Consider the following 13,127-nt stretch of genomic DNA (forward strand, 5'->3'; position numbering starts at 1 on the left):
TGGAGTACTGCATCCAGTTCTGGGCACCGCACTTCAGGAGGGATGTGGACAACATGGAGAGGGTCCAGAGGAGGGCCACTCGCATGATCGGGGGCAGCAGGGCAGGCCCTATGAGGAGAGGTTATGGGACCTGAACCTGTTTAGCCTCCACAAGAGAAGGCTGAGGGGGGTTCTAGTGGCCGTTTACAAACTAGTCAGAGGGGACCAGCAGGCACCGGGGGAGTCCTTGTTCCCCCGAGCACTACCAGGAATAACGGTCACAAGCTGGCAGAGGGTAGAGTCAGGCTAGATATCAGGAGGCGCTACTTCACTGTCAGGGCGGCTAGGATCTGGAACCAACTTCCAAGTGAAATGGTGCTGGCTTCTACCTTGGGGGACTTTAAGACAAGGCTTGACAATCACCTTGCTGGGGTCATTTGACCCCAGTACTCTTTCCTGCCATGGCAGGGGGTCGGACTTGATGATCTGCTCAGATCCCTTCAGACCCTACTAACTATGAAACTGTGTGTCAGGATTTATTTCCCACCCTGCCTGCCTCAGAAGCACTGGGTGTTGGTTGCAGCCAAGGCTGGGCATTTTGACTGGGGTATGCCAATGCTCTTGGTGGAACTAAAATCTGGAAATTCTCAACTAGAGGGTTTTGGCCCTCTGCTCAAGATCAGACTGATCACCACTTTTGGAGTCAGGAAAGAATTTTGCCCCATGGTCAGACTGGTACAGATTGTGGGGATTTTTTTGCCTTCTGTAGCTGGGGGCACAGCCCTCTTCTTTGGATCTCGAGTATATTTTAACAATCCTGGCAGCAACAGGACATTGGCCACCATGATCCCCCCACTTTCCCTCTGACAGGTTAGGGTGTTATGTCTTGTGGTTGTGTGACAGGGTTGATTCTGTTGTTTTAGCTAACAGATTAGACAAGGATTTGTATGGAACCGTTTGTTCAGGGCTCACCCTGCCCCTGGCAGGGGTTGGACTAGGTAACCTGAAGCAGTCCCTTCTAGTCCTACTTTTCTGGCTCTGTACCAGAGGCAAGTGAATTACACCAGCATAGAGCTAATTACCACACGTCCACTCCTTTTTCGTGCTTGTTGCACGTCCAGTGGTTTTGGTGTAATCCTTGCCAAGGCATGCTTCCCTGCTACATAGAGGACACAGGAGAAGTAATGCTGCACTGAACAGATTTACCTCTAAAACATGCTTCTTGCTTGATTTCTCTTTGGTGGCCCATGAAATAGTGGCCCCCAGCAGACATACAGTATGCTCAGGTGTGGTCAGCACGGCAGGGTGTTTCTGCAGAAAGAAAAGAGAACTGTTATACTTGGGGATCCATAGGACATGGTGCTGCTATTCATAGCTGCAGTGGTCACAGGATGGAAGACATCTCTTTTTTGGCAGGCTAAGGAAACAGTCACATGGGCAGGACTACTAAGCCCATCTGTGGCATTTCTCATAAGGGCACCTGGGAAGAACACCAGCACACATGCAAGGCTCAGAGCAGGGGATGATGGGTAGACTTCAGCTGGAGTCATGCTACCCCTCCAGCCACTGACTTTAGGTACAGTTAGTGCCAGCAACATGGCTGCTATCACAAAGGATTACTTTGTTGGCATCCGTGAAGCCTAGAGCATTTCTAAGGGTAGTATTACAAGTTACTTTTATACAATTCTGAAGTCACTTAAGACAGAAGTGTCCACACATTAAAGGGTGTTAAACTCTGCTAAGTATTTATGCTACTTCAGGCAAGGGTTATCTTTAGGTCATTCTACCTAGCTCAAGCTAGTGAATTGTTAGTCTGCTCCATGGAGATCAAATGACCAATTTGCAGTCATCTACCATCCCAGGATGCATTGCTTCCAGCCCTTCTATCCCTGAAAAAATGTTCTACCCTCCTAAACTTCACTGCCCAGGAGGTGGTACTGGCCCCAACCCACCCGACACCATATTGCCAACTCTAAGGACCCAGGAAGACCCAATCTGGGACCCTGGGCTGGATGCCAGGCCTGTGGCCCTTCCCCCCAGAGGGACAAAAGCTTAGCCCACTTCCAGGTGGCTCTCCCCTAGCCAAAAGAATTGGGGGGGAAGAGGGGAGCATGGCTTCCCTCCCCAGCCTCCCGCAGTCTTGGGGGGGAAGGATGCCTAGCATCAGGCATAGCAAAAGCACAGAGTCTGGGGAGGCATGCTAACCTGGGATCCATGTCATCACTATGGTTAATCCCTGACAGCTCAGAGCTGGGAGCAGAGTCACCGAGTTGCATTAGCATGGAGCCCAGGGCGGCATGCTTCCCTGAGCTCTGTGCTTTTGCTCCCACCTACTCTGTGCCTAGAGAAGTGATAGAGTCCTGGCTCCACGCCATGCCCATTAGCTCATCCTCTAATGGCAAGTCACAGTTCTGCAGGTCAGAGATGGCATTAACCTGAAGATGCTCGAAAACTCTGCTAAGTTCAACACCAGTCAACATGCCACAGATTTAGAATGGTTTAAGGGTAACCTTATGAATCTCTCTGAAAGCAAAATTCACAGATAAAACACCAAGAGCTCAGAGTTGGTTAGGAGGTGATAGGCTGCTCAGCAAGCAGAGACGGAAGGCAGGAAGGGGGCCCCAGGCAGGATTGTCAAAGAGCCCAAATGACTTTGGAGCACAAGTTCAAGATGTTTAGTCTTAGGGACTGGACCCAACATGTGTGTCAGGTTTTTTTGTTTGTTTGGTTGTTGTTGTTGGTTTTTTGTTTGTTTGTTTATTTTTTTTTGGGGGGGGGGGGAGGAAAGGTTTGGTTGGCTTTTTTTGGTTGGTTTTTTTTAAAGGTGATATAAAAGGTAGACAACACGGAGCCGTACACCAGTGTTACCCTCTAAAACGTAGCATTGAATTACCCAGGGGAAAACAGTAAAGACTTTTGCTTCCTTCCCAGGGTAGCTTTTTCCTCAATATAAAATGGCTTTTTCCTGCTCTTGTGCCACCTAGTGGCAAGACCCTATAACAATATTCGCCCTAGCAATTATCGCAAGATGATTAGTGGTTGGTTTGCTCCAGCCCCTGATCTGATGTACAATGGTGTACAAAACTGATGCAAGTTACAGCTATGTTAACAGGCTGTGCCCAGGTCCTTGCTGAATTAAATGCTTTTGAGGATCTCAGTGCCAATGCCAGGGATGGCTGAAGCCCAAGGGTAGGTGCTCGATGCCCAATGGGCACCTCTTGAAAGCTGAGCTAAATAGAGGGCAAGCCATCCTGGCACAGACTGTCCTGTGGAGCTCAAGAAGGGAACCTGAGGCAAAGAGAAATTAAGGGGGAGCTCCAGAGGAAAAAAAAAAAAACAAAAGAGTTGGAGGCATCTCAAAATTGCATTTTATCCAGTGACTAATGTCACAAAATACACAGAAATGGTCTGTGAACCAGGGAATACAACCTGTCTGAAGACAGTGTCTAAACTACTAGACAAATAAAACCTCTCCTCTCATGCTCTCTCAGTCCCAAATAAGGCCTGAGGTTTTTTTCAGTGGGGACGCCCACACCAGAAATAGCTTAGAGCCTAGGTGTCAAGGGGCCCTTCTGGTAGATTTGAGGAGAGAGCTGACCCCAGGTTACCACAAGGCAAGGCGAGTGCTCGGACCACTAAGCTGTTGTATTAATGGGGCCAGAGGGGTTGGGGGAGGGGAAAATAACCCCATCTTTTCTTCCTGCCATGGTTTGAAGAAAGCGGTGGTTAGCACTGCATTTTGTGAGGAGCTTAATGTTGCTAAGCATGGCATTAAACTGCATCCTCTGCTGCCTTGGGGTCACTTCTTGGTTGAAGGAAGGCTAAGGGACCTCACATTGACAGAAGAAGTGCTCATGCTGAGGTGACGGGCAGTTAGCAGCTCTAGTCAGGTTGCTCTGGCAGAAGCTACACCCCGTGTCACTGAATGTCTAGACCTGTTCTGGCCTTTGGATTTTGGCTCAGTGGTCTAAAGGGGGGCAGATGACAGGTCTATGGCAGCCTTCACTCCTCTATAACTCTGCCTAGGCTTAATACACCTACTTTCTCGGCAAGATGGCTGCAGGGGTCTGAGAGGCATAAGGGCCCCGAGGAAGCTACCAAGATTTCCAAGCAGCCCTGTTTAGGGATGGACTGCTTGCCTCACACAAGGGTGGCCCCGAAAAAGGTTGTCAAACAAGCCCTGCCTCATTTCTTACATCCTGGCTCAACTGATTTTACAAACAGAATTACTCGCTGGAATATATGGACTCTGACCCCTGGATATGACTTTGATCTGAATTCAGGTCTGAGGAAAATGGCTGTGTTGAGTAATGAGCTTGCACCTTTCAGAATTGACGTTACAGCTCTTTTGGAAACTCGGGTCTCAGACACAGGCTTCACATAAAGAAGGATTTCACCATGGCAAACCTGGTTACTGGCATGACAAAGGAGGATTACTGGCATGGCAAACCTGAAGAAGTAAGGAGAGAGTATGGTGTAGGTTTTTGTATGAGAAATGAACTTATGGACACTGCAATTGGAGTTTCCCACAATGACATATGTACCATGACACCTTGAGTTAAACTACAGAAGGGATTCATCACCCTCATCAGGGTTTGTGCTTCAACTTTGCAGGCTGGTGATGAGAAGGACGGACAGCTTTATCAACAGCTGGAAGAACTGACTGGCAGGATTACACAGAAGGAGCCCATTCTAGTACTTGGGAGACTTCAATGCAAGGAGTTAGGTCCAATGCTGAGAACTGGCCCGGGACTCTGGGTACGTATGGCATTGGACGTATGAGCGAAAAAGGTCAGAGAATTCTTGAGCTCTGTACCAGTCAAGGAGTACTGGCGACCAATGCTTTCTTTGCTGGTAGCATCAGAAGAACATTGTGGAGACACCTAAGGTCCAAGTACTAGCATCAACCGTACTTGGCACTGACAAGACTTACACACTTGAAAGATATCCTACATACATGAGTCTTTCAAAGCACAGACTGCAACGCAGGCCGCTCCCTTGTCTGCTGCAAAGTGAAATTTTGAACTACGAAAATCTACCGCAATAAAGTTGCAGGACAACCTTGTACTGACATGTGCCAAGTCATTGCAAAGCTGTTTTTTGACAGGATCTTTGAAGTAGTAGCAAAATCAGCTGAAATGAATGAAACTGCATGAGATGCACAGGAAGTCCTAAAAACAAGTATGTACAATGCAGCAATCGAGATTTGGAAAGAATACTAAGAAAAATGTCAACTGGTTTGTAGACCATTTAGAGGTACTGCTGCCACTTGTTGAGAGAAAAACCCCCTGCCCTAATCACCTAGAAGTCTACTCCTAATTCACTCAACAACCTAAGAGAAGCTTGTAAGGCTGTTCAAACAGCTTCCAGGAGGTGCGTTCAAGAATTTCGGCTAGGTTGCTGTGACAGCATCCAACAGCAGACAGTAGGCGGTTGTGTGAGGACATTAGAAAAACCATTGTACCAAAGTACAAGACAGCTCTGTTGAAAGACCTGGATGATAATATCCTAATTTATATGGGGAAGCATCTGGAAAGGTGGATTGATATACTCAAGGGAGTCTATAGTAGACCAATGTATGCTAGACAAATTGCCTGGGTTTGATGGTATAACTTTACTAGATGCCATACCTACATTAAAGGAACTTGGAACAATGCACTGAGAGATCCCGATAACAGATCTGACAGTTTACCTGCTGAAATTTACAGACGTGCAAACAAAGATTTGCTGCAAACACTGCACGAGCTATTGCTACTCTATTGGAAGGAAAAAATTATTCCATAAGGTTTCAAGGATGCTCGTTTCATCCAACTCTATAAGAAAAACAAAGGAGACAGAAGTGACTGTAATAACTACAGAGGTACATCTCTTCTCAACATTGCAGGAAAAATCTTAAGTCATATTCTTTTACCTAGACCTCAAGCATTAGCTGAGAGAATCTGTTCTGAGAGCCAGTGTGGCTTCTGCTTGGGAAGCCTCACCATAGATATGGTCTTCTCTGTAAGACAACTGCATGAAAAGTGCATCCCACTGTACATGGCTTGTATAGATTTAATAAAAGTCTTTGACATGATTAGTTGATCAGGGCTTTACACTGTTCTGAAGAAGCTTGATTGTCCACCTAAGCTGCTAAACCTTGTAAAATCCTGATATGATGGTATGGAGGCAACTGTAATTTATGAAAACCAGGAGTCTGACTTATTCAACATCAGAGTGAAGAAAGCCTGCACACTGGCTCCCACATAGTTTAACATTTACTTCTCATTCCTGCTTCAACAAGTGTTCTGTGATTCTAGAGAGAATGTTTCTCTCAGTACTAGACATGATGGAGGACTGTTTAACATTGCAAGGTTCAGGGCCAAGACAAAGGTGAAGCACATCATCATAAGGGACCCATTGTTTGGATATGATGCAGCTCTTGTGGCTTCCAGTATTGATGCCCTACAACATCTCATTACTAAGTTCTCAGACTCATGCAAAATCTTTGGACTAGCAATAAACTTGAAGACTGTTATGTACCAAGGCTCTTCTGAACCAGTTCCAGATATCACCTTTAGATGGTAGTCATCTGATGTTGTTGACCAATTTTTCTACCTTGGCTCTGTTACCAGCAACGTAGATCTTGATGCTGAACTCGCTAGTAGAATTGGCAAAGCAGCCAGGAACTTTGATCTTTTGCTAGACAGAGCCTGGAACAACAACAAACTGTCAGCTAAAATGAAAATGAAAATCCACATTTATGAAACTTGTGTTTTATCCACTCTTCAATATGGCTCAAACATGGATGACCTTTGCCAAACTTGTGAAAAGACTAAACAGCTTTCATATCAGATGCCCATGTAAAATTCTTCGAGCAACATGGCAAGTTAGGGTGACAAATGTGGAAGTGTTAAATCGTGCTGGTGTGTCATCCATGGGAATGTTGATTAGCACGAAAAGACTCAGGTGGCTTGGCCATGTCAAGCAAATGCCAGATCACAGGATCCTGAAGAACGTGCTGTACTCTGAAGCTCACAAAAGGTCTAGAAAGAGAGGCAGACCACTGTGCAGATTTTGGGATGCTTGCAAAGATGACTTAGCATTGTTTGAAATCTCTGTGGATGATTGGGAAAGGAATGCAGAATGCCACTCTGGTTGGCAGAGTTGGTTTGCAGATGGACCAAGGTGCTGCAAGGCAGACTGGATTAAGTTTTGTGATGACTGGCATCAGAGGAGGAAAGACTCTGCTGCTTGGGATTCAGAGCATTGCTAGTACATAGGTATGCCCTACCTGTGGGCAGGGCCATCACGTGCGCATTGGACTCAACAGCCAAAGAATTTAATCTGTACATACACCATGCTCTGTAAAGAATTACAGTAGCAATTGACAATGTTGCAGGCTCTGAGATGACCTCATGGGTCAGGCCCTTGGAGGACTGAGGTGGTCATAGTGGGATGAAGACACCTGGCTTTCAGGTCCTAAGGGGATTAGGCATGAGCTAGTGCTGAGCTGCTCCAACCATGCACAAAAAGTAAAACATTCAGTGCCCAGGGACCTCCATAAGGCCCTTCCCTTTGGACCTAGGTGCAGCTCAGAAGGGGGTTTCAAGGTTGCAAGTTTGAACCGAGGTAGAGAATTTAGAGACCAGAGAAGAGGCCCAAATCCTTTTCTGGGTCCAGCCCAAGACTGTGAACTGAGAATATGAGCAAGGATTCAAGCCTACTTGTTCATATTTGCTGCTGGTACTGCTCACCAGCAGTCCTGCTGTCTACCCCACAGCTGACCCCTCTGAAGCAGGTGACAAGAAGGTAACAAATAGTTTTATTTTACTGGCATAATGTAACTGTGTTGAATCCTGGCTGCTTAATGGGTCAGTAGGTCTATTCACCAAGTCAGTAAACCTATAGATTAAAAAATGGGTCAGCTATCCTGCCATGCACTAGTGCAGGGGGAAGGAGGAATATCAGATTGACTTAAAAAAAATAAAAATCATTTATAGCCTTTGCATCATCTCCCAACACTTGAGTCTTTGGGGCAATGGTTTGCCAGCCTGTCTTTCTCCACAATCGCAAAAGATAGAAACAATCTCTTTGAAACTGAAAACTGAGTTTCTTACCTAATCCCGCGACTCTAGAAGCCTTAAATATAAAATACACTGAAATTTTCCACAAGAGATAGTGGAAGAATCTCATCTTTCATTTACCCTCCAAATATCTGTTTTCTAGCCTTCTCCGTTGAAAAGCTATAGTCTCCCAAATGGGAGATGAATGGGACTGGCACAGTAAAGGCTGCCTGAGAGCTTGCTACAAGAACCAAATTAAGCTTGCTTCTATTAATGTTATGGGTGGTAAAGGCTTGGTGGTGAAGCTCTGGGATCTCACCTTTTATACTTTAAGAGGTGGTTTAGCCTTATGTAAAGCTCCAAGGACATCACTGGGGATCTGCTATGCACTGCAGTTCAATAGTGGTACTCAGCACAAGAATCAGAAATGCAGTTCAGCCTCCAACTGTGATTTGGGAAGAGAATTCACATGCAGGGAAATTCCAGTGTGGAAGGAGGCGAGTGCAGAAGAGGAGAGAATTCCTACACACAGGAAAGGCAAACTTTGGTGGATTCTCTCTCCTTCAAGTCAGTAATGCTAGCACTGGGCATATATTCACGGCATGTGCAATGAGCAGGTGTTTAGGGAAGGTGACCTTTATGTTTGCATTTGCTAGGATACAACATTTTCCACTGGTAAACCACAGTGAAGTTACTGCGCATCTCACTTTTTCAGGGGGTTGAAAGCCCATGTGCTTGCACCTCTTGAGCTGGGATTTTCTAAGCAGTCAAGAGCTGGGGAAGATATTCCCAAGTGAGAGAAACTGAATTTAAAGTCTAATGGTGTTATTCCAAAAAAACACCACCCTTTTCTAGTTCAGCTTAATGCAATTCTGAAGCTGATTAAACCACACTAGGAAAAAGGCAAGTTATTAATATAGCAGCTTGTTTGCTGAAGTTGTTTTACCTGTGGAGACAAGTGCCAAAAGGAAGTTAAGAACTCTGATCCCATTGTGCATCAATGGGAACTGAGCACCTAAATCCTCTTCACCCCTTTGAAAATTCCAGCCTTCCTTATCCACAGCTCAAGAGATTACATTAGGCATGTCAGCTTCTATAAGTCCCCCCAGATGCATCATTTTCTCCCTCATTCATTCAGTTCTCCATCTTGGCCCAGCCCAGAGACAGAGTGTACAGTGATAAAAGCTAAAACCCTCATGGAAATGCCTCCTTAGAGCTCCCTGCACTGCATATGAAGCTCTACTTCTGCATGTCTAGCAAGGAGCCTGTCTGAGATGAACACCCCTTTCAGAGCTATTTCTGTTCTCATTTAGTTCTCCCCCTCTTACTGCAACCAGTCACTAGGGTGTTGCAAGCCATCACCGCATAAGCGCTGAGAGCCACAACGCTGCCCACCACAAGCAGCAGCAAGTCCTCCTCTCCTATTTTAAAGCAACTTTTAACCACAGGCTTGGCTGGAGAATCTTAAGACTCTTTTCTACTGATGTTAATTTACTAGACTTTCTTGTTTTGAACACTAACTGCTGGGGGTGGAGGGAGGAAGACATAACCCTGGCAAAGCAGTTTGGTTTCTGCCTGCCGATTCATTCAAGGAGACAGAACTTGGAAACTCACATGAACAGAGGGGCTTTTCAAAGCAACTGATGCCCTCTGTGGAACATCACCCAATTCCAGATCCCAGGGAGGGACTGAAATGGAGAACAAATTAACAAACAGCCTTCACATCTCATGGTTTTTGGGTGCAGGCAAGAATTAGACTTTATCTGAAAGCTGCTACCACATTTAGGTCCACAGGATGCTTCCTAGGGACAGCGGGAAGCTGACTCCTGCAGGAGTCTTGGCCCCACCAGGAAAGGAGGTGGGGGGGAGGAGGGTGGTATTATGTAGGCAGACTAGGGAATGCTGGTAAGCTGTTTGCTGGTTAGGTGCCTGGAAGCCTGTCAGCAGCTCTGGCACTGGGCTTAGTTAGGACAGTAGCCAAAGGAAGGTGTCTCACCAAACCACTGGAAGATGAATGCTTAGAATCCTTAAAGAAGGTCAAGATGCCCCCTTCCAAGACAGTCCAGGATGAGCTCCAGTTCTTCCTGGAAAAAGAAACATGAAAGGAGCATTAAAACCCAGTGGCAGTTGAGATGGGGAAGGCCGTGCCACAGTTTCTATCCCATGCTTTCCCCTTCTCCCAATAGTGATACCCATTCTTAAATGGTGTTCTCCAAAAGGAAAAAAAGAAAAGAAACAAAAACAAAAAAAGGTTCTTTTAAATACAGTCTAGAATTCCCAATTCAATATGATGTTCTCTGCATGAAAAGCTCAACCCAGAAAGATGTGGTGATTGCATCTGAAGGCAAATCATGGACAGATACTGGAGCAGTGCAGCCTAGGACTTTCAGAAGTGGGGGGCTGTCCAGCCTTTAACACTCACCAGCAAGGAAGTGGTGAAGATTGCCTGCCTACACAAGCCAATGTTTCACTGCAAGACTTCTCAGATCAGAAGCCCAAGGTCACTCAGGCATCTGTGGTGGAGCAGATTACTTGTTCGGGATGTCTGTCCTATTAACAAAGCCTTTCTTAAGCAGAAGCAGGACACACTCAGCCAAAAACTTAGAAGCATGAAGAGAAATTAAGGAAAGTGTCCTGTTTTCCTTGCCCCTATCATATTGCTTACAACAATGTCCAGAGACCACCACTTTGTTCTACAGGGCTTTCCACCCAGCTCTGACAGATCCCAAAGACAATGTCTCCCCTCCTCCTGCTTACACTATTAACAGTGACCTCAGGACCTTGCAGCAGGCTGAACTGTCACATTGTCCATGCATTTGGTATAGTATAGCCAAAGGCTTGGCCTACACTTGGACAAGGTAGTAGAGGGAGGCTCTGTGCATGTTACAGTTCATCTCTGCCTCTTTCATGCAGACTGTCCGAGGAGGAGCCCCACTCCTTGCCACACTGCAGGGGACACTGTACAGATTATACTCTCTGCACCACATAACAATAAAGTATCATCTGTTTCTTGATAAGCTGCTCACTAAAACAAGCCTGGAAAATCAGTGTTAAAGCTTCAGTCCGACATAAAAAGAAAAATAAAATCAAGGGAAACTATACTTCAGGAAGGTCAGGCACCATGCTCCCTTGTGATATAGGACTGATCAATGATTTAGTGGGTACTGGGGAAAGGAAGTGCTTCTTATTCAGGAACATGCCAATCTGCATATGCACCCTTAGCTCAGCCAAAATGAAGCATTGGGAGCTTCAGCATTTTGCATGAATATTTGGGTAAACTAAAATAAACATAGGGGATCACGATGGCACCTAGTGGGCAACTAGATCTGGCCCTCATGGAAAGCTTAGTATCATGTGGCTGAGAGCTGATCAAAGGGCGTCTGGGCAAAACCAGTGGCTTGTGTTGTGCAAGATTTAGATAAGATGATCTTAGCAGTTTCTCTGACCTTAAAATAGTCTGCAACTCAGCTGCCTATACACCGAGGACAGGCAGAAGGAAGGGGTTTGGGTCTGCCTGTGGTTTGCTGCTAGGAAGAGGTAGGTGGAAGAGGGGGAGTTTCTAACTCTCAGCCCTGTCCTTCTGCTTCCACGGTGTTTGCTTTGAGCTGGGGGGGGGGGGGGGCAGAAGGGCTGCCTGGCACATTCAGGGATTCTCTTACCGTAATCGTTTCCCTTTATCAACTATTTTTGTTCGGTTAAGAACTCCAGCTTTGTCGAGGCTCTTGAACTGGAAGAGAAGATAGGAAAAAGTAGGGTTTAAAAATCTCTCTTTCAAGCATTTTCCTTTCCCTGCCACACCTTGAGAAACAGGCTTTCACACAGCTGACCTTCAGAATACAGGTGGGTGCAGCTGGCAGCCAAGAGCACTAGGTACACTTCCTGAGCATTAGCCAGGGCCTCCATACTGCCCTGTGCAGAGGAGTGTAGCTAGATCATGTGCCAGTCCAGGTAATCCACTCACAAGGAGCCTATACCCAAGAGGTACCTGAGCATATGCTTCACCCAAACCACACCAAGTATTCCCACTGAAATAAATAGGATTTCTAATAGGCCAAAAGCAAGGCATGGGCTTAAGCCTCTTTTCCTGAACCTGGAACTTGCTGAAGGTGGTGATACTTGAGGGTGGGAACACGCTTGAGACAACATTGCTGTACTCCAGCCACATAAATCAGACAAGATGTCATGTGTTGACAGCACTGTCCCAAGTAAGGGAATGTAGGGAAAGAGACTAAATTGACTGAAGTAAATCATACTGGTGTTCCTGACCTAAAACACTCCCCTTCTTGAATATCAGCTTAGGCTTAGATCACTCTGCCAAGATCAGGACCCAGGAAACTTTGCACATGTCCCTGTGGTTACTAGGAGGGATTGTAGTTCCATTCTACTGCACCCCTCAAATGGGAGAGCCCTGGAAACTAGAGCAACTGCCTTGCATTTGTCTGCAGAGGTGTATATAGGGACCATGGAAGTATCCCTAGCCTTTACTGGCAAATGGGGTCAAAAAAAAGTTAGAATTGTCATCAAACCTGCTGACAGAACTAGAAGAAACCACCTGGACACAGGTTTTCTGACCATTGCAAGCTCACCAAAAAACCAGCATCCGTTCAGAGTCATCAATAGGTCATCAGATTGATAAGGCTTAAGGGGATCTCCATCCTACTTCTAAGCCCACCACACCACATGAATGCACCACATGACAATGCATACACAATCCAGTGTTATCGCTCCAGACCATCCATCCATAAATATTCTGGGCAAATAAATATCAGCAAGAATGAGAACCCCTGGCAGGCTCCCTTTTAAATATCCTTTTCCTGCTTGTCTGCAGCACAAAACACACTCACCTTCTCCTCTTTCTGTACAAGAAGTGCTGGCATGGTATTGTAGTAGCCAGCAAAAGGGCTGTCTTGATTGGATCCACTGCTTGCTGTCCGTTGATGGCCTGGGACAGAGACCTGAGAAAAGATGCAGACTGGTTGCTGACATTCCTTATCACTAGCAAGACCACAGTGCTTATAGTTTCATAGTTTCTAGGGTCGGAAGGGACCTGAGCAGATCATCTAGTCCAACCCCCTGCCATGGCAGGAAAGAGTACTGGGGTCAAAC

The 13,127-nt window shown here is 46.1% G+C and overlaps 1 protein-coding gene across 8 annotated transcripts in view; it reads right to left on the bottom strand.

The window, feature by feature from the left end:
- The window catches only part of ARHGAP27 (Rho GTPase activating protein 27), a 71,194-nt gene that overhangs the window by 20,912 nt on the left and 37,155 nt on the right, over positions 1–13,127 (bottom strand). For all 8 annotated transcript variants that reach the window (XM_019554458.1, XM_019554459.1, XM_019554457.1 and 5 more), the window contains 4 exons: positions 12,866–12,976; positions 11,681–11,748; positions 10,018–10,105; positions 1,186–1,290 (listed from right to left, as the gene is read on the bottom strand). In XM_019554458.1, coding sequence (XP_019410003.1) covers positions 1,186–1,290; positions 10,018–10,105; positions 11,681–11,748; positions 12,866–12,976 — 372 coding nt within the window. The remainder of the gene's footprint in view (positions 1–1,185; positions 1,291–10,017; positions 10,106–11,680; positions 11,749–12,865; positions 12,977–13,127) is intronic.

Source organism: Crocodylus porosus, unplaced genomic scaffold (genome assembly GCF_001723895.1).
Source record: "Crocodylus porosus isolate Cpor-Errol unplaced genomic scaffold, CroPor_comp1, whole genome shotgun sequence".
Lineage (NCBI taxonomy): Eukaryota > Metazoa > Chordata > Crocodylia > Crocodylidae > Crocodylus > Crocodylus porosus.